The 22,162-nt window shown below is 47.5% G+C and overlaps 1 protein-coding gene across 5 annotated transcripts in view; it reads left to right on the forward strand.

The window, feature by feature from the left end:
• Trerf1 (transcriptional regulating factor 1) overlaps positions 1-22,162 on the forward strand; it is a 142,930-nt gene that overhangs the window by 118,641 nt on the left and 2,127 nt on the right. For 3 of the 5 annotated variants that reach the window (XM_059281563.1, XM_059281565.1, XM_059281564.1), the window contains exons 12-15: positions 4,506-4,594; positions 8,724-8,837; positions 17,668-17,871; positions 20,565-20,812. In XM_059281563.1, the coding sequence (XP_059137546.1) occupies positions 4,506-4,594; positions 8,724-8,837; positions 17,668-17,871; positions 20,565-20,812 (655 nt within the window). The remainder of the gene's footprint in view (positions 1-4,505; positions 4,595-8,723; positions 8,838-17,667; positions 17,872-20,564; positions 20,813-22,162) is intronic. The other 2 variants (XM_059281566.1, XM_059281567.1) reach the window with 1 other exon arrangement.

Raw genomic sequence — 22,162 nt, forward strand, 5'->3', positions numbered from 1 at the left:
CTCTAGGCTGTGCTTCCCACCTGTCACTCAAAGTACAAGTGACAAGAAAAGAAAGGGAGCCACCATCCCACCTCTATCCAGGACTAGTGAAGATGTGCGACAGAAGACCTCGTTACAGAACCACCCCCCAAGGCACCCCCCAAGAGGTCTCCTTTCTTCTTGAAGTATGGGGACTCCTGCCGAGCAAGTGGACCAGCAAGCCTTGTGGACACACAGGAGTGGATATCTCAAAAGAAGGTAGAGCTGGGAACTTAGCCCTGCTCTTTGGACCAGCAGTGAGAGTGAGCCCGGCAAGCAGAAGTACACGTAGCCTGCTTAGAGACGCTGCAGGCTTGAGAAGGCTGGATGACCCTGCCGGTGTCTCCAGGTAGAGTGGCAATAACTCCAAGCAATCTGTGAAGTTGGAAAGAATTTTCGTTGATCCGCTTGGGGGTGGGTGTTAGCGGGGTTGGGTGCTTCATCCGAGGAAACACCAAGGACCACCATCCTTGACCTGCAGGGGCCAGCACAACAGCCCCTGCTGTGACTGAGCTGTGTGACAGGACACCATCATCTTCTGACACTGTCTTTCTGATCCTCTCACCTCTTTGCTGTTTTGATGGACGCCTGAAGGGGGAGCCATGACTTTTCTCTAGTCACTCAGCTAAAGTGGCTGGCTGGTGAATCTGCTCTGCCTTCCTCTTTCAACCTCTCCAGCTGCAGAGAAGAGCTGGAAACCCCCTCCCCGCCAGGCCCAGAATGTTGGGCATAATCTGAGGAACATTATGGAATGACTATGAAGGTACAGATGTTCCCACCCTCCCTTACACATGTTCATATGCGCACACACACACACACACACCCGGTTGTGGTGGTTCGCACATGAAGTCAGGCTCTTCAAATCCTGAAGATTTGGAAGAAGATGCTTCTCCACAACATTCTCTTCAATGCTATCAAAATGCAACCTTGTGCCAGGCGGCTGTGGCACATGCCTTTAATCCCAGCACTGGGGAGGCAGAGCCAGATGGATCTCTGTGAGTTCGAGGCCAGCCTGGTCTACAGAGCGAGATCCAGGACAGGTACCAAAACTACACAGAAAAACCCTGTCTTGAAAAATCAAAAAAAAAAAAAAAAAAAAAAAAACTTGCAAACCAAAGGAAATGAGTAGTTGCTCTGTCTTTAGAGGCCTGAGCCAGCCAGCTGGACTGTGGACTATTTAGAGTCTAGAACCAGAGCTCTTGGCTGGAAGACCCATCAAAGATTTATGTGGAAAGGGTGTTTATTTCAGACACCTGCATTTACATCACTGAACCACATGCTCCTTCAACAATCCCAGGATGGCTGCCTACCAGAGAGGCTCTCTTTATTCCCCCAGTTTTTATATGCTTGAATAGAAATGCTATTCAGATTGCCTGTGCTTAAGTCCTGGCAGATGACCAGAGTAAAATGGAAAACTTGGACCTGCCCTAGCTAGGAGTAAGATGCTATGGGGGTCCAGCACAGTGACGCACACCTGTAATTCCAGCACCTTGGAGGCAGAAGCAAACAGATCTCTGTAAGAGGCCAGCCTGGTCTACATAGTAAGTTCCAGACCAGCTAAGGCTACATCATGAGACCTCTTTAAAAACAAAACTGCAGTTTTAAAGATCTGAGAAACGGTGATGATGGAATGTCAGTGGCCAGCCAGCCATGTGCCATCCAGGAATTAGAGATGTAGAGAGTTTGGGAGCCAGAAGAACAGTATGGTCTTCTGTGTGCCCACCATGGTGACTAAACCTTTCCTAGCACAGCCAGAACTAAGAGCCCTGTGTTTTCTGTTGCTATAATGAAATGCTTCAGGTTGGGTATTTTATAGAGAAAATAGATGGATTTAGGCTACAGTTTTAAAAAATGGGAGTCCGTGTTTAGGTGCCCTCTGGTGAGGTCTTGGGGGCAGCATGGCAGGTGGCACCCTCTGCAGATTGACTGTAAGAGGGAAAGATCACCTGGTGTGATGGCAAGCCAAAGACTGACTGCGGAGGGGCTGGGAATGACTTCCCACTCGGCCCCAACTCTCAAAGGGCCACTCCTCAACACCACCACACCATGGACCATGATTATAACCTAATGCTAGGAGTGCACATTTAAAGCCATCCAAACCACAGCAAGCCTCCCGCCCACCCGCCCGCCATGTGGTCTTTGTTTCTCACTCTGGATAAGCCAGTTGCATTCTGAATCCAGTCTCCCGGCGTATCCTATTGCATTAGAAAGGAAAAATCATAATCGAGTTTGATCAGCAAGACATAACTGGCATGTTAGGACCACGACAGTTTTGCCCCAACAGGCTGCAAATCTGCTAACTGTCCCCTCCTCATCTCTTCAGCCTGATGTGCTTCCCATCCCCCGAAACCTAGAACCGAGCCCTGCTAGAGGATCTCTGTTTCCTCATCTGTAGAGCGGGACAGTAGTGCAGGCCTTACAGGGTTGTTAGTAAAGCCCGGTGACGGGTAAATACAAAATACTTAGTCATCTGAGATGTAGGGAATATTCTTAAATGGCAGCTTCTTTTAGATGGTGTGTGTGTGTGTGTGTGTGTGAGAGAGAGAGAGAGAGAGAGAGAGAGAGAGAGAGAGAGAGAGAGAGAGAGAGAGAGAGAGAAGCCCGGTGACTAGTAAATATAAAATACTTAGCAATCTGAGATGTAGTGAATATTCTTAAATGGCAGTTCATTTTAGATGGTGTGAGTGTGTGTGTGTGTGTGTGTACACTCTTCATGCATGAGCACATGCAGAAGTCAGAAAAGAACAGGGCATCTTCGTCCATCACTCTCCACCTGATTGTTTGGGACAGAGTCTCTTTCTGAACCTGAAGCTTACTGTTTCGGCGAGGCAGGCTAGCCAGCGGTACTGCAGGACCCACCTGTCTCTGCCTCCAACACAGGCTTCTGTGGGCCATGCATGCTTTAACCTGAGTGCTGGGGATTTGAACTCAGGTCATCCTGTTTTCACAGCAAGCACTCTTACCCGCTGAGCCATCCCCACAGTCCCTGTCAGCTCTTTTTCCCTGACACCGTGGCTTGCTTATAGTTGACACCTGATAAACATACTTATTAAATGAATGAATGAATGAATATATTATTCTTGTCTGTGAGTTTGCACTTGACGTTCATGCCCCAGAATTCCTTTCTATCTCTTGCCTGACTGACCTTCGTATGACCTTGAAAAGTCCAGTCTGGTACTTTTTTCTACCTCACGGCTTCCCCTGCTGCCCTGGTCCTGATCTGAACGCAGTGTCTCTTCTCTGTGTCCCACAAGACTGTCACTTACCATCACGGCAGTAGCTGTCGCCTTGAACAGCATGGCCTTTGGCCTTTGTAATGGTGGAGACAACGAACCTAGCCACACCCCGAGAGTCACTGACTACATGAGTACTTACGTCGTGAAATAATAATTCGGCAAAAACTGTAGATATGCTGCACCAGTGAGCACTCAGTCTCCCAGTTATCAGGCTGGGAGCTTTGTATGGGATTGTTGTGTTTTGTTGGTTTTCCTAGACAGGGTTTCTCTGTGTAGCCCTGGCTGTCCTGGAACTCACTCTATAGACCAGGCTGGCCTTGAACTCACAGAGATCTGCCTGCCTGATCCAAATACTGAGATTAAAGGCATGTGCCATCACCACCTGGCTCAGAAGGGAATTTTTATTTATTTATTTATTTATTTATTTATTTTTATTTTCTTGGTGTTTTGCCTGTATATATGTCTGTGTGAGGGTGCTGGATTCCGGAGTTACAGACAGTTGTGAGCTGCCATATGGGTGTGAGCTGCCATATAGGTGCTGGGAATTGAACCCATGTCCTCTGGAAGAGCAGTCAGTGCTCTTAACCACTGAGCCATCTCTCCAGCCCCCTGGGATTATTTTTAACCCTCACAAAAATCTAAATACTAACAGGGGCGGTTCTGGTTACTGCTGCTCATTGATTACAAACAGAAGTCTTAGGTTAAGTGACTTGCTGAGTTTTGAACCAGAATCAGGCCTGCTGACTTCTACCTTTCACTGGCTGTTTGCTTTTTTTTTTTTTTTTCCCCTTTGTGCTGTTTTGCCTTTTTAAGCAAGGCTTTCCTATGTAGCCCCAGGCTGGCATTGGACTCTCTGTCCTGCTTCCTGCTGCTGGGATTACAGGCACACACCACTGTTCCCAGCTCTAGACTAGCTTTATATTCAAACATGAATTTCATATGTATAGCCCCTTTTTCTAGACAGTTGGATCTTGACTTAGACCAAGTGAATGTTCAGAGAATTGGGATCTGCTCTTTTTATTTTTCTTGTTTTGAGACAGAATCTGATGTAGCATAGGTTAGCCTTAAATTCACTATGTAGCCCAGGCTAGGATTGAACTCCTCAATCTCCTGCCTCCTCCTCCTCCTCCTGAGGAGGATGGATATGCTCCACCACCATGCCAGACTTTTGTTTTGGTGAGAGATAGATAGATAGATAGATAGATAGATAGATAGAGCACTATCCCTAATGAAAGTTTTGTTTTGTTCCAGGTTCTGACAAGTGGACATCTCTAGAAAGAAAACTGTTTAACAAAGCATTGGCCACTTACAGCAAGGACTTTATTTTTGTACAGAAGATGGTAAGCCTCTTTCCCCACTGCTCATTTGAAAGGAACTTTGAGATTCTGGACATCACCTTAGTGAGATGTTTTCTTTGCTGTTTTTATAACGTCCTCATGAAAGGCCTGTCTTCTACCATTGTGGGAAATGATGGCAGTCACTACAGGGGTGGCGGGGAGCTGGGGTGGTGTGATGAAGATGATGGGGGAAAGAATACATAGATTGCTAAGACTCTGCAGTATTAAGGTTTCTGTGTGTGTGTGTGTGTGTGTGTGTGTGTGTGTGTGTGTGTGTTTGTTCACGCATGTGTGGGAGTGTGTGTGGAAGTCAGGGGATAACCTTGGATGTTGTTCCTCAGATACTGTTGACCTTTCTCAGTGATTTATTTTTATTTTATGTGTATGGATATTTGCCTGCATGTATGTATGGGCACTGCATGTGTGTTTGGTGCCCACAGAGTCAAGAAGAAGGTATCAGATCTCCTGGAACTCTAGTTATGGAGAGTTGTGAGCCACCATGTGGGTGCTGGGCATTGAACCTGGGTCCTGTACAAGAGCAGCCAATGCTCTTAGCCCCTGAGCCATCTCTCCAGCCCCTGCTGCCCACCTTTTTTGTTTGAGACAGACTCTTGGTTGGCATGGAACTAGCTGGCTGGTGGGCACCAGGGATCCCCGTCTCCTCCTCCTCAGTACCATGCCTGTCAGTGTGCTCCACCGTGTCTTGTCTCCCTTACATGGGCTCTTGAGATAGAACTTGGGTCCCCCTGCTTACAAGTGAAGCACGTCACCAGCCAATCTACCTCCTCAGCCCCCGGACTTCTGTTTCAGTGGCTATGTGTTGTGTTGAATGTGCAGTTCTTTCAGCATAACTAGAAGTGGGGCTAATCCCAACCTCCCTAGTTTCCTGTGTATCTAGGCAAGTGATCGCATTTCTGATGGCACTCTCCTAGGATGTTGTAGAGGGAGGGAGGGAGGTGGCCTTCCCTTACCTGGTGTCAGGAGTCAGACTCATAATTGTGACAGTAATGATAACAATTAATATCTCAGCACTCTGGAGGCAGAGGTAGGCGGATCTCTGTTGCATTCAATGCCAGCTTGGTCTACATGGCAAGCTCCAGGACAGCTTGGGCTACATAGTGAGATACTGTCTTAAAACACCACCACTCCCAAAAAAGAGGGGGAGTGATAACTATATAGCCTTTTACAGAAGATAGAGAGATAGAGAGGTAGAAACAGAGATAGATAGATAGATAGATAGATAGATAGATAGATAGATAGATAATATAGATAGATTTAGGTAGGTAGATAGAGAGAAGATATAAATAGATGATAGGTAGATAGATAATAGGTAGATGATAGGCAGGTAGATAGATGATAAGTAGATAGAGAGATAGATAGATAGATAGATAGATAGATAGATAGATAGATAGATCCTTTCAGGGTTGGAATATAGCTCAGTGGCAGAGTTCCTGCTAGCATGCATGAGGCCCTGGATTCAAAAGGAAAAATGGAAAGAAGTAAAGAGATAAGGCACCCACAGAGGAAACCATACATTAATAGATAACATATTTCATAGGCTTTAATTGGCGGAGAGTGATTTAGACAGAAAATTTAAAATGTCCAAGTATTTCAACAGCTTTATAGTACAAAGAACCCACCGTTTGGTGCCTGAGGTAGCCACATTGGCTTGGCCTCTGCTGAGGGCTTAGTGGCAGGTGGCGTAAGCAGAAGGGAGATGTTTTCCTGGGATGGAACCAGAGCCGTTGAGGGCCGGCTCACTCTTGGGACGGCTGCTCTTTGAAAAACTCCCTTAGACACAGGGAGATGGCTATAAGGGAGTGAGTACCTTCTGCACAGACATGAGGACTTGAGTTCAAATCCCTAACGTCCACATCAGAAATCTTGGCGGGGCTATGCATGTACCTGTAACTCCACTGCTTTTGAGGCAGAGACAGGAGGATCACTGGGGACAGTTGACTGCCGACTGAGCTCCAGGTACACTGAGAGACCATGTCTTAAAGGAATAAAGCAAAGTGAACTAGACCAGGACCCCTGGCATCCTCCTCACACACACATACACACACACACACACACACACACACACACACACACACACACCCCTACTTGATGCTTCCCAGGGTAGTGCTCCTTGAGACCTAATGACGTTTTCTGAGAGGCCCCCTCCCCCCATTTTAGCAAGTGCTCACTATGTAGACCAGGCTGGCCTAGAACTCACAGAGGTTGACCCACTTCTACTTCCCAAGTGGTGGGATTCAAGCCGTGTGCTGTCATTCCTAACAAGCCCCATTTCTTAGAGGTGTCACACCTGACCCTGGGGACTAAGCTCCCAACATATGAGCCCTCTGGGGACAAGCCACACTAAAACTGTAGCACTCTGCCTGTACCTTAGTCCTGGAAGGCCCAGCACTTGGCTTCCATGACTAGTTCGTGTGCGGTATTTACAAGTCAGTACAGTTTTTTAATCGAGAGCTCTTTAGGACAGTATCTCACCCCTCAGGCTGGAACCTGTGTAGTAATTCCAAATGGCAGGTGGACATTGAGGAGGGCAACCAACATTTCTGGTGCTGGCCTCATCCCATCATGTAGGTGGCTGCATATACACCCTTCCATCTCCATACCAGGGTGACTGAACTCCACCTGAGCATAGAGGTCTATGAACTAAGCAAAGGAAGGAATGCTTCATTCCAAGACATATGCAGGTTGAGCATCCCTAATGCAGAGACCTAAGATCAGGAATACTCCGAGGGTTTAGAGCAACTGATTTCCAGATGAGAGACTGCAGCCAGGAAAGGTTGTGCAGTTCTACATCCAAGCCTGATACTCTCCTGTCCCGTGTGTGTGTGTGTGTGTGTGTGTGTGTGTGTGTGTGTGTGTGTGTGTGTATTCAGTTACAGTGCTTATGGAGGAGTTGAGGCCAGAGGACAGCTTATAGGAGTGGGTTCTCTTCTCCCACCATGTGGGTCCCAAGGGTTAAACTTGGGCTCGACGGCACATACCTTTACCCACTGAGTCAGCTCATGTATCCCAGGCTGTCCCCCTACTCAGTATATAGCCAAGGATGACGCCTGGGCCTGGTCCTCCTCCCTGCACCTCCTGAGAGCTGGCATTACAGGCATGTGCCATCACCTGGCTTGAAACATCTTGGGTAAGAGATGCCTCTCTGGGGCTCACAGGGCAAAGCTTGTCCCTTGCGTTAGGGAAGTTCTTGCGCCTACAATGCTTAGTCTGTTGTTGAGGACTCGTTCATAAATGGGTGTAGGTTGGTTTTGAGACAGGGTCTCTCTTATGGCCCAGGCTAGCCTGGAACTGGCTATGTAGCTGAGTCTGAACATCAATTTCTGATCCCGCTGCCCCCACTTACCAAGTGTTGGGATTCCAGGTGTGCACCACACCTAGATCATAAATAGGCTGTGAGAGTCATCAAGTCAGAGGTGAGCACTCCAGCCCTTTATATGGAAAAGCATCTGTTGTGCAGCATAGAAAAAGAAGATCTCCATAGACTGCTCTACAAATCTCCATGCTGTGTCATGGAGGCAGAGGTCATCATGTCACAAAACAGTGTTTATGGAGTGCTCGCTGCCCCTTGTGAGGAAAAGACGGCGGAGGGAAGAATATGCATTTGTGCTGGTTGTTATTACCTGCATAAAGAATTTCTGGAATGAGGCCTAAGATAATTGAATAGTAGAGGGTCAGTTAGATGGCTCAAGGAGCTTGCTGCCAAATCCAGTGACCTGAGTTCAATCCCCAGTCCTCACATGGTGAAAGGAGAGAACTAACTCCCACAGGTTGTCCTCTGACCTCCACACATGCGTGGACACACTTAAGGAAATACACATGAATAAATGTTACAATTTTTTTAAAGAAAGGATTAGGAGAATCCACTTGTGTTGCAGATGTCCAGGTAAAAGTGTGGAAAGAATAGTTCCTACTCTTTGGGTTTTGGTTTTGTCTTTGTTTCTAAGAGTCTCACCATGTAGCCCTGGCTGGCCTGGAACTCCCCAAAGTCCAGGTTGGCTTTGAACTCTCAGAGGTCAGTATGCCAGACTCTACCTATTGCAGAACTAACTGGCCCACCAAGCTTGCCTGCCATCCAGCGCTGGAGCTAATCGTGGGCGCACTTTCTTGGCAGGTGAAGTCCAAGACAGTAGCTCAGTGCGTGGAATACTACTACACCTGGAAGAAGATAATGCGGCTAGGGAGGAGACACCGAACACGCCTAGCGGAAATCATTGATGACTGCATGGTGAGTGTCTTACTCAGTTGGCTCCTCTGCCCCTACCTCCACTCAGATGTCATTGGCCTGAGGACATAATGTGTGGTTTGGGGAGCGGGGGTGTCTCTGCAGTCACCATGGCCAGCAGAGTAAACAGTCTGCAGGAGAAAGTAGTTCAGTTCAGCATGACTCAGGAGCCAGTATCAGTTCAAACTTCAGGAGTCTGACCAGAGTAGTTTTGTAGGCGTATTTAAGCACAGTACAATTCAGTGAAAATTTTCTTGGTGATAATTTATTCTGTGTGAGAAACTCTTTCTTTGTAAAGCAGTGTAACAACTTCCGTAAAGATGGGTTCAATAGATTGACTACGTGTGACACCTTCCTTAAAGATTGGTTCTTTAGATTGACAAGCTCATGTTAAGGGTCTGGGGGAGAATCTGGTATCCTCTCTTCCACACAAATAGCGCAGAGGTCATCAGGCTATTAATCATGTCTGCTCCCAGCCTTCTGGGCAGATGACAAGTTATGCGTCCCTTCTTTTGAAAAGACAGCCTTGTATGTTTAACATTCTCGGTTCCACCGGTGCTTATATGTGAGCAAAGGGACCTCTGCACCTCCCACAATAGTGCGTCTCAGAAAGATGAAGCCATTCCGGGCTTTTGTGGCATTCTCTCTAAAGCATGAACAACAGGTGCTTTGACCTATAGGTAGTACCAGGAAGTCTTAGCCACTGAAGAGCTACTGAGTGAGTGTGGATGATTCCAGTCCTTGTATCACTGTCCACTCGGGGCATCGATCTCCTTTATTAGCAGATAATCCAGGGTCATCTTCATATTCTAAACCTAAGACCTATGATGGAAGCTGAGAATGTGGCTCAACTGGTAGACTACCTGCCTGGCATACACAAAGTCCTGGGTTTGAATCCCAGTACTATATAATATTGGGTGTGGTGGCACTCACTTGTCATCCCAGCTCTCAGAAGGTGGTGACAAGGAAGATCAGAAGGTCTGGGTCATTTTTGGTTACATAATTCATGGCTAGCCTGGGCTATATGAAAATCCATCTCAAAAAACCTAAATAAAAGGCCGGGCGGTGGTGGCGCTCACCTTTAATCCCAGCACTCGGGAGGCAGAGCCAGGTGGATCTCTGTGAGTTCGAGGCCAGCCTGGTCTACAAAGCGAGTTCCAGGAAAGGCGCAGAGCTACACAGAGAAACCCTGTCTTGAAAAACCAAAAAAAAAAAAAAAAAAACCTAAATAAAAATAAAATGTAAAAGTAAAGGCCTGGGGCCACAGAGATGGCTAAGTGTGCAGAGGGCACCTTGCTCTTCCAGAGGACCTGAGTTTGGTTCCCAATGATGAAATGGGGAAGGCTCACAATTTCATGGCACCTCCAGCTCCAGGGGACCAGTTCCCTCATCTAGACTCCTATGACACCTGCTTTCATATGTACACATAGTCACACTTAGGCGTGCATGTGTGTGCGCGCGTGCGCGCGCACACACACACACACATACACACACACACACACACACACACACACACACACACACACACAAAGTAAATCTTTTGTAGCCAAGAGTGGTGGTGCACAGCTTTACTCCCAGCACTCAGGAGGATCTCTGAGTTTGAGGCCAGCCTGGTGTATAGAGCAAGTTCCAGGACAGCCAGGGCTATACAGAGACACCCTGTCTCAAAGAAACAAAATACATAAAGTCAGTCAGTCAGTCTTTTAAAATTTAATATGTGAAACATGAAAGAAAGAAAGAAAAAGAAAGAAAGACAGGGGGCTGGAGAGATGGCTCAGCGGTTAAGAGCACTGGCTGTTCTTCCAGAGGTCATGAGTTCAATTCCCAGCAACCACATGGTGGCTCACAACCATCTGTAATGAGATCTGGTGCCCTCTTCTGGCATGCAGGCAGAACACTGTATACATAATAAATAAATCTTTAAAAAAAAAAAAAAAAAAAAAAAAAAAAAAAAAAAAGAAAGAAAGACAAAACAATCCAGCATCCTGTCGTTCAGCCAACCAAAAGCAGTTAACTCCCACAGCATACAAACAATATGTGAGCTAGCGAGACTGCTCAGTGCTCTTGCCGAGGGCCTGGGTGTGGTCCCCTGAGCTCCCACGTTGTCTCACAGATGTCTGTAACTCCAGTCTCAGGGGATCCAGCGCCCCTTTCTGGCCTCCTCGAGCAGTGGTACACACATGGTGCATACCCAGGCAGAACACTCATGCACGTGACCATTTTTTATGCACTTGAAGCATTTATGCATTTATTGAGAAGAAGGAAACACACATGCAGCAGACACACAGAGACAAAGACCCTCTGCAAAGCAGAGAGGGACTCGGGAAGCCAAAAAAAAAATCCTTATTTTTTTTTCCTTAATGTTTAAACAGCAGTATGTGTGGGTGTCAACAGTCAAGATGCTAAATGGTGTCTGCCTTCTCTGTCCTCACCACTCACAGGACATATTCTAGTTGGGATGATGTCATGCTTACAATGACCGTGAATTCCAAGAGTATTTGAAAACAGTATGAGGTGAGAACCAGAAAGTCTTAGAAGCTGCAAAAGGATGCTCAGGTTCATGGGCCGCAGGCCAGGAAGGAGGTTTGCCCTGGGTCACTGAGCCATGCTGTCCACATGAGAGGAATCATAGGAAATGCCAGCCTGAGACCTAGGATCTCGCTCCCTGCTGAATTGTAAAGTGAGACAGATGATTTCAGTGATTTGGAAAGTCCCTTTTGTTTCTGGAGTATTCTAGACCATGTCAGTGCTGTGTTTGGGACTAGGGAGATGTTTCATTGGGTAAAGTGTTTGCCCTGCAACTATGAGGACCAGAGTTTGGGTCCCCAGAACCCATGTAAATGTCATTCAAGCATGGCTACATAGCCATAATTCTAGTGTTGAGAATGCTCAGAGATGGGGGCCCTGCAGCAGGCTAGCTAGCCAAACTAGCCACATCTGTGAGCTCTGGGATACACTGAGAGACTCTGCCTCGGTGGATATAGTGGAGAGTGATAGAGGAAGGTTCCTCACCTCAGCCTCAGGCCTCCATACACATGTGCACACACACACACGCACACGCATGCACATGAGGGAAAAATCACATGATGTGGTCTGCTAAGAGAAAGTCGTTTCCCGGGTTCTGGTGTAACAGTGCCCAGGGGAATACATACAATGACGCTCGCTAAGTATTTGTCCAGTGGACAAACGGTTTTCTGAGACAGGAGTCACTGGTCCATAGTAGCATCCCTCTGTGAACTCCGGAGGGAGACGGGATGAGCAAAGAGATGATGAGCAGAGACATGCTGTGGGAGAGACAGCATCAGACAATGTAGAAGAGCCATCTTGGTCAGTGTACGTTAATGGAGGAAAGGCCAGGCCACAGTGCAGCCTCTGATGAGGAAGAGAACTGGAGAAGGCGCCACTCCTACTGCCTCGGTGACAACAACAGGCCATCACTGGACCGCATCGGTGACAGCGGGCCATCACTGGGCCGCACCGGTGACAGCGGGCCATCACTGGGCCGCATCGGTGACAGCGGGCCATCACTGGGCTGCACCGGTGACAGCGGGCCATCACTAGGCTGCATCAATGGCAATGGGCCATCACTAGGCTGCACCAGTGGCATCCACACCCTGTCCCTTAGATGTTCATGGAAAGCAAAGGGCTTATGTGAAAAGATGACTCAGGCCCATGAAAGCGGTCTTTGTGTAAGACCTGAGACGTACTCCAGCTTTCCCTTGGCTCTGTGAGTACAGTCAACATTCTGAGCACCAATTGCCAAGTAGAAACGGGAACCTACAGAGGGCAGGTCATGTGCACATGGTCCTGTTCCCCAGTGTTTTGTCAGAGGGCAAGGGAGGGGCCAGCAAAATGGCAGAGCAGGTAAAGGTGCTTGCTGCCAAGCCTGGTGATCTGAGTTCAGTCACTGGGACCACAAGATGGAAGGAGAGAACCCACTACTAAAAGTGGTACACACACACACACACACACACACACACACACACACACACACGTAAATACTGAGAGGCAAGTGAGCATTTTCTCCTAGAGGAAGTACAAAGGGGCTCCCTGAGGGAGTGATAGGGATGGTCGGGTGGGCGTGGCATAATCACTTGCTCAACAGGACCCCATGAGACCCAGCCTAGGCCGTCACTGGCCCATCCTCTCTTAGAGGAAGATTGGAGGAAAGTGTGCCTCCCACCTTACTTTTTGAATCTGAATCTCCCTGGGATCCAGAGCTAACTAGAGAGGTTAGGCTGGCTGTCAAGTGATCCCCTGTCTCCCCCTTCACAGCTCTGGGATTACAGGCATGTGCCACCATGCCAAACTTTTTTAGTGGAGTCTGGGACTTGAACTCAGGTCCTCATGATTGCAAAGCAAGAACTTTACCAACTGAGCCATCTTCCACACCCTCAATTCAACGCATCCTTGTCAAGCTGTGTGAGCTTAGGAATGACTTACCTGGCCGACTTCCTGATTTGCTTAAGAAAGAACTCTGTAGAGAGTTTTGGGAGAATCAGAAGTCTTATGGGATGGGGGAAGGTGCCTGATTGACACCACGCATTTAATACCTTGTCTTCATTCCTTCACTGCTGTCAAGAGCAGCCCTGACACTCAGACATGTGTCTTTGGCAGATTTGGGTTGAAAATCTGTATTTCGGTTTCCCTGTTTCTTGAAGCGTGGGTATAAAAGCGCCATCCTCCACAAGGAGCTCTCGGTATGCACAATCCAGGGTCGGGCGCCATGTTAAATATAGATCCTCGGGCTGGAGAGATGGCCTGGAGTTAAAAGCACTTGCTACTCTCCCAGAGGAGCTGGGTTTTATTCCCAACCCCTGCAGAGGGCTGCTCACAACTGTCTGTAACTCCAGGTACAGGGCGTCTAACACCCTCTTCTGGCTTCTGCAGGCAGAGATGCTAGTGGCGTACACTCGCGCAGACATACACACACACACACACACACACACACACACACACACAATTATATCAGATAAAACTGTGCACACATACCTGTGTGTGTATCTCCTCCTTCCTCCCGTGTTTGCCGGATTCCCATCTGAACTCCTAAATGATTCTGTCTACAGTGCATTGTGAAATGACTGACGTGTGGCTACAGAGTACTGCATGCTGGGGTCTGGTCCTCCTATCTTTCTGTCTCTGAGTCACTTTGTCTTGATGATAAATGTGTTGTGAACTTGTACAGATTGCCAATTGAAATAAAAGCCCATCTGAATTCCTGAAATATGCATAACCACCATACAGTCGAATTCAATCTGTAGCTTTGTGGCTACATGAACTATGTCATCAGAGTTCTTAAGCCAATACAAGCATTTCGTACAAGCATTGTACGAAAACTGTAGTTATAAGTACCATGGAACAAATGTCATTGTTGTCAAAAGTTTTATTATGAAGCATGTTTCATAAATGCCAAACTGGAGACCACAGTCCACTTAATAGCTTGAGACTACAAAGTCCCCATTCTTTGAAAGTAGGCATTCACAGTTTTGCCTAAGACTCTGGATTTGAAAGGTGATAGGTGCGTACAGAAAGAAGGCCACCTTTGTAAAAATCAGCCTGTGTGTTCTCCACTAACAAAGGGCCTTATTCTAGAAACTACTCCACAATAGGCACTGGGCCTGTATCAGTTCACATTGACTACATAATCATTACTACCGGCGGTAGTGGTGGTGGTGCATGCCTTTAATCCCAGCACTCAGGAGACAGAGACAGGCGGATCTCTATGAGTTCGAGGCCAGCCTGGTCTACTGAGTAAGATCCAGGACAGGCACCAAAACTACTCAAAGAAACCCTGTCTCGAAAAACAAAAAAACAAAAACAAAAAATCATTACTAATTGGTCAATTAACTGGCTGGAAACTGGCCATTTCTTACGCATACCATGCTAATGCAACCCCTTGAATATACATCTTCATGGTGTTACCCGTGACTATTGCTGAAACAGGGAAAAGTGGTAACTGCCTCAGGTTGGCTGGTATTATCTCTGTCATTCTCCCACAGCCCTCCCCTAAATTAAAACTGGAGAGAGGCCACATATGATATTGTACAGTTGTAATCCTAGCACTCAGGAGGTAGAGCCACAAGTTAGTCATGAGTTAGTCTAACTTGGAATACATAGTGAATTTTAGGCCAGTCTGGACTATGGAGTGATACTTTGTCTTAAAGGGGGTGAAAAGGAGGAGGAAGGAGGGCCTGGAGAGATGGCTCAGTGGCTAAGAGCACTTGCTGCTCTTCCAGAGGACCTGAGTTTGATTCCTAGCACCTACATTGGGCACCTCACAATAGCCTTTAACCCCCAGCTCCAGGGTATCTGATGCCTCTAGCTGCCAAGGGCACCCACATGTACACACCCACATAAAGACATACACATAAGCCAGGCGGTGGTGGCGCACGCCTTTAATCCCAGCACTCGGGAGGCAGAGCCAGGCGGATCTCTGTGAGTTCGAGGCCAGCCTGGGCTACCAAGTGAGTTCCAGGAAAGGCACAAAGCTACACAGAGAAACCCTGTCTCGAAAAAACAAACAAAAAAAAAAAAAAAAAAAAAAAAAAAAAGACATACACATAATATAAAATAAAAGTTAAAAAACCAGGTGTGGTATCACACCTTCAATTCCAGCACTTGGGAAGCAGAGGCAGGTGGATCTCTGTACTTTCAAGGCCAGCCTAGTCTACGTAGTAAGTTCTAGGCCAGCCAGAGTTATGCAGTGATGAGACCTTGTCTGAAAAAATAAAAATAAAAATAAAAATAACACATGAGAGAGGAAACTTGCGGTTTCTGGATCCGGGGTACTGCTGTTCTCAGAAATCTTCATTCTTCTTGGAAATTCTTGCTTCTAGTTTCTGAGAATCAAAGGCTTGCCTTGAGCTGTGTGGCAAACTGGAGCTTGCCTGCTGTAAACAGTGGGTGTACAGGGAGGGCCTGGCAGAGGGTAAAGACAGCTGGGCATACCTTCTGTTTCCTCGTTTGTACCTTGGGATGACTGTTTACAGGCTCTTCCATGGCATAATAAGTATGCAAGCCTCTTGTGGATGGTAAAAATGTAGCTAGAATGAAAATCTGTATCAGAGAATTCCTGTGTCCTGGTCCTCAGCTGCTTCTGAGCATGCAGGAGCCAGCCACCTTCACAGAGCAGAGTCAAGTAGCTGCCCAGGCAGGAAGTAGATGAGAGTTTCTTAAAATCCTGTGTTTAGCCAGGCATGGTGGTGCGCGTCTGTAATCCATCACTTAAGCTGAGGTAGGAGGATTGCAACTTCAAAGCCAGTCTGGGCTACATAGGGAGACCTTGGCTGGGGGCGGGGAGGGGGGAGGAAGGGGATGGGGTTAGGCTATGCTTAAAATTCCAGCACTTGAGAGGTAGAAGTAGGAGAATCAGGAGTCAAGGGCAGCCTTGGTTACGTAGCAAGTTCAAAGCCAGCCTGAGCTACATGAGACCCTGTCTAAAAAGGGAAGAAAAAAAAGATTGGAGAGATGGCTCATCATTGGTACCCAGCACCCACATTAGGCAGCTCATAACTATCTGTAACTCCATCTCCAAGGAATTGCCTGCTCTCTGGCCTCCTTGGGCACCTCATACACATGGCACACATAAACTAATGCAGGTGTAAACACATACACATAAATAAAAATAAATACACCTCTATTTTAAAATCAGATTAATCCCTGAATTCTTTCCCAGCCCTACCCACACCATACTGCTCAATAACTTGCTACTTTAATGTCTTATTGTATGCGTATGAGTGTTTTACCTGTATATGATGCCTCATGCCCATGGAGTTCAGAAGAAAGCTCAGAGCCTTGGAACCCTGTGGGTGCTGGGAATTGAACCTGGGTCCTCGAAAGAGCAGCAAGTACTCTTAACTGCTAAGTCATTTCTCTAGCCCCCCACCCCCACCTAAAGTTATTTTTATAAAAGATTTATTTTATTACTTTATGTGTATGTGTTGTGGGCCTGAATGTGAATTCTCTACGTGCACCACATTCATGTACGTGCCTGTAGAGGCCACAAGAGAACATCATACACCCTCCAACTAGAGTTACAAGTAGTTGAAAGCCCTGAGAACACCGGCCATCTGCAAAAGCAGTATTCACTCTTAACTGCTGAGCCATCTCTCCAGCCCTTATTTTATCTTATATGGGTTATGTTTGTGTGTCTTTATAAATGTATGCCACATGTGTGCAGTGCCCAAGGAAGCCAGAAGAGGGCATCAGATCTCCTGGAGCTGGAGTTCTGGAGATTGTGACCTGTTGGACTTTGAGCTGGGAACTGAGCTTAGATCCTCTGAAAGAGCAGCAAGCGCTTTTAACGGGCAGTCCATTGCTCCAGTCCCTCCACCTGATTTTCAAGACAGGGTCTCTCCATGAGACTGAGGCTTAACTTCTTGGCTAGATCGGCTGGCCAGCAACCTAGAGGGATCTTGTTGTTTCTACCTCCCAGCGCTGGGGCACACACACACACACACACACACACACACACACACACACACACACACACGGCTTGTATCTGGGGACTGGGGCTGGGACTCAGTCCTCATGTTTGTGCAGGAAATGCTTACCCGCTGTGCTGTCTCCCACCCCTAGGCAGGGCATCTTCACATCTCTACCCTCTGCCTGAGCATGATTTTTCTATGAGGGGTCATGGGGGGACCCAAAGTGCAGCAGGGAGAGGGCTTGAGCTCAGGATCCCAAGTGTCCAGAGACCAGCGCGGCAGACTGTCACCTACCATAGGAAAAGAAGTGACAGCCCCAGTGTCCCGTGAGCTCCTGGCTTGTGATTGTTGTCCACCACTAAAAATACCTTTTGGGGATATCACCTTCTTGCTTTTCTTAACACCAGACGAGTGAAGAAGAAGAAGAGGCAGAGGAGGAAGAGGAGGAGCCCGAGGAAGATAGGAAATCCATAAAAGAAGAGGAGAGTGAGGTGTCCAAGTCACCAGAGCCACCGCCTGCCCCTGCCCTGGCTCCCACTGAGGGGCCACCCACGCAGGCCGTTGGCCAGCCATCAGGCTCTTTCATCTGTGAAATGCCCAACTGTGGGGCTGTAAGTATCTGTGTTGTCCCTGGCTCTGGGAGACGTGAGGGTCGTGCAGCTGTGCCTAGTTCTCAGAGCAGTGGACATCTGGCAGAGGTCACGCCATGTAGCTATTTCTTTCTTAATCAGCTGGGCCAGGGGAGAGTTGACTGTGTGTGTTCTCTGTGGAGCATGATGCTGCATGCTGGAGAACTTAGAGGGGCCCTAAACCCAAGTGTGGTGGCACAGGCTTGTAATCCCAGCACTCCGGAGGAACTGAGACTTTGAGGCCAACCTGCGGTACATAATGAGACCTGGTCTCCAGGCAAAAACCCAGAAAAGGCTGCTGCCCTCAGGAAGTGTGTGATTGACAGCTCCACAGTGAGAGCAGGCCTCCAGAAGGTAGACTCATGTGCTGTACGGTCTCCTGGTACCTCTCTGCAGGCCCTCGGACTATATGTCAGATTTATCTTGTCAGCATGCATTTAAAGTCACTGGAAGAGCCTGCCAGGGTTTCCCTTTCCCAACACGGTGACTCTTAAAGCCTAACACACTTGTATAGACAAGTTCCAGGGGTGTCACCCCCAGATGAGGGTGCCCCTCCCTTCCCTGGGAGCACATTGTCCTCAGCACTTCTTTGCTTGTCTAGTGCAGAGTATATTGAATGTTGTGTATGGAGTCTGCCGTTTAAAGAAAGTCTTTAAAATATTTACATCCTTGCCGGGCGGTGGTGGCGCACGCCTTTAATCCCAGCACTCAGGAGGCAGAGCCAGGCGGATCTTTGTGAGTTCGAGGCCAGCCTGGGCTACCAAGTGAGTTCCAGGAAAAGCACAAAGCTACACAGAGAAACCCTGTCTCAAAAAAAAAAAAAAAAAAAAATTTACATCCTGGCTGGGCAGGTGGCGCACGCCTTTAGTTCAGCACTCTGGAGGCAGAAGCAGGCTTCTCTGGTTTGAGGCAAGCCAGGACTACATAGTGAGACCCTGTCTCAAAAATAAATAAATAAAATGTTTATGTATCAATACGGAAAATTCATTTTATTTACATTTTTTTAAAAAATGAAAAGGCTTTAAAAGAACAGAGGTGTAGACATCTTCGTTCACTTCTGTAGAGAACATGAGAACTGGCCAGCGGGTTGGCTGCTCATGGCCTGGCCTCTGTGCTGCATCTCTGCCATTTGCCCGGATCGCTTTGGTTCTGAGCTAAGATGTGACTAAGTGACAATGTTTCTTGGTAAATTTGTTCAGAAATTGGGTGCTTTTTCAATTCATGGTTTTTGGGTACAGTAAATGTTTGGGTTTGGGGTTGTTTGCCAAGCAGGGCAGAAAATCATCTTTTACTTTAGCTAATCAGACATACTCAGCAAGATAGACATCCTTAATGACGTTTTAAATCTCTTCAAGGACAGTGTGGTAACCCACTCCATGCCTAACAACAGAGGCTGGGTTCAGTAAATCAGAAACAGACTTGTTTTTCTGTAATACAATACAAAGGGCCCATGAGCAAAATGGAAAAAAAGGCTATAGGATTTAGGGGTATGGATTATAGCCCTAGAATTCAGAGGTTCTGGCAGAAGATAATTTGGTCCTGTAAGGACTGGGAAGGGGGGACCCACATCTGGTGGGAAGAGGCCACTAAACACCCGCTGTGCATGGGAAAGTCCCCAAGTATCCAGCCCCTAGTATCCATAATTCTTAAGCCAAGAAGCCCTGTTGTGTGTCAGTATTTGTACAATTAGCCAGGCGTGTGGTGCACACCTGCGCTCCCAGCACTTGGGAGACGCCGGCAAGAAGATGAGTAATTGAGCTACACAGAGAGGTCAAGGCCGCCTGGATTGTAGATTGAGACTCAAAGTCATCGGTCCGCATATTTCCGGCCAGGCATTGTGATACACGCTAGCACTCAGGAGACAGAGACAGGAGGATTGGCTCATGTTTAAAACCAGTCTGCTCGGGGCTGGAGAGATGGCTCAGAGGTTAAGAGCACTGGCTGCTCTTCCAGAGGTACTGAGTTCAATCCCCAGCAACCACATGGTGGCTCACAACCATCTGTAATGAGATCTGGTGCCCTCTTCTGGTGTTCAGGTACATGCAAGCAAGCAGAACACTGTGTATAGATAATAAATAAATAAATCTTTAAAAAAAAAAAAAAAAAAAAAAAAACCAGTCTGCTCTACATAGTAAGTTCCAGTGCAGCCAGACCTGCAGAGGGACACCATGTCCCCAAAGCTATAAGAAAACCTGGCCTCTTGCTTAATCCTATTAAATTTTGGGGGTCTTAACCATGGCTTCTGCAGTGCGCTTGGGTTGCGGTATAGCTCAAAGTGAGAGCATTCACCCAGCAAGTGCTCAGGTTCCATCCCCAGCACCACAGAAACCAACAAGAGTTAAAACAATGGGTTACCGAGGGAGGCTCTAACCCCTCTCATTTTGTACATGGCGGGGGGACTTGAAAGCCAAGTAGGTTCAACAGCCTCTGTTAGTTGCAACAGAGATAGAATTTAGAGCTAGACGCTGGGTCTCCTGGCTTCGAGGCCATGGCTTTGTCCTTGGTGCTGAGCCTCACTGCCGTGGGCTCAGGTTAGACCACTGAGGAAGTAGTTGGGGTATTAGAGCCTTGCTTTCTATGCCGCACGCCCAGGGTTTGCTTGTATGAACCGTGTGCTGTTTCATGTTTCACATGTTTTACCACCGAGTAACTAACAACCCTAATTTCCTTTTCAGGACTGTAGATGTCATGTGACTCCCTTTCTTCCCCAGGTGTTCAGCTCCCGACAGGCACTGAATGGCCATGCCCGCATCCATGGCGGCACCAACCAGGTGACCAAGACCCGAGGTGCTGTCCCCTCTGGGAAGCAGAAGCCAGGTGGCACCCAGAGTGGGTACTGCTCAGTAAAGAGTTCACCATCTCACAGCACCACCAGTGGAGAGACAGACCCCACCACTATCTTCCCCTGCAAGGAGTGTGGCAAGTAGGTACCCTGGAACCAGGGACCGAACCCAGGGTCACAGTGAATGACTGTCCTGTGGGGGCTGTTTCTCCAACTAGTGGGTAAAAAAACCAGACTCTCAGGGCTCCCCTTGATACCATGATGGGATCTGCAGGTAGACCTTCTCACTACCTCTGTTCATGCCTCTGCACACAGCAGACATCACTAATCGATTACCACATTCTCTAACATCACATTAAGGTGTCCTATCCTTTGTATCATGATGATGCAAGCTGGCACAGTGAGTTGATTAGAGTCCATTCACATGTAACTTAAAACAACAGCTGAGGGAGGAAGCTAACAGTGGGTAGGACGTTAACAGCTAGTGCCCATCACATACTTCATGTGTGTGAACTCACTTAATCCTCACGGGAAAACCTCCATCCAATCCAAGTTTTCATGCTTATTTTATAAATGAAGATTTAAAGTCAAGTAAAATGACTTGTCTCAAGTCACACTGCCAGGAAAGCAGAGCTGACATTTAACCCTTGCTATGTCCGGATGCAGTGCCTGGCTTCCCCATGCTGCCCCAGCCTTCGGCTTTGTTTTGCCTAGCTACTTTACCAAGAGCCAAAGTAGTGGTAAAATACATGGCTCCTTCCTAGTTTCCTTCCCAGTGAGTCTGCGAAACCTCAAGGCTATAGCATCATCATAGCTTAGAGGCCATTAGGGGCGGAGCTTGCTGAGTTTCTCTTTATAATCTCAAGGGTCCCAAACACAAGCAATGGAGAGATGCCTACCAGTGCCTCCGAAACTGTCAGGAAGATGTTCCTAGTACCATAAGTGAGGCCAGTGGGGACCTCTGTGTCCATGTCCTCATAGACTGTGTCAGGTGGGCTGGAGAGCTGGCTTAGCAGTTGGGAGCACTGGTTGCTCTTCCGGAGGACCTGGGTCTGCTCCTGGATGGTAACTAACAACCATCTGTAGCTCCAGTTCCAAATCTGATGCCCTCCTCTAGCCTCCATGGGTGCTGCACACATGCAGTGCACAGAATTACATGCACCAAATGCCCATTCTCATAAAATAACAATAAAATAAAAAGGATAATTGTGATATTTAATATATATCATTAAATAGTGGCACATGCCTTTAATCCCTGCACTTAGGAGGCGGAGACAGGAGCATCTCTCTGAGTTTGAGGCCAGCCTGGTCTACAAAGTGAGATCCAGGACAGGCACCAAAACTACACAGAGAAACCCTATCTTGAAAAACCAAAAAAAAAAAAAAAAAAGTGGGTATAAAGCATGTGAGCCTTGCAATTAGAATGGGTCCCATCTCAGGAAGTCTCACTGTGTGTACAGATGTGTGTACATTTGGACAGGGGTGCTTGCC

This window comes from Peromyscus eremicus, chromosome 16_21, assembly GCF_949786415.1.
Source record: "Peromyscus eremicus chromosome 16_21, PerEre_H2_v1, whole genome shotgun sequence".
NCBI lineage: Eukaryota > Metazoa > Chordata > Mammalia > Rodentia > Cricetidae > Peromyscus > Peromyscus eremicus.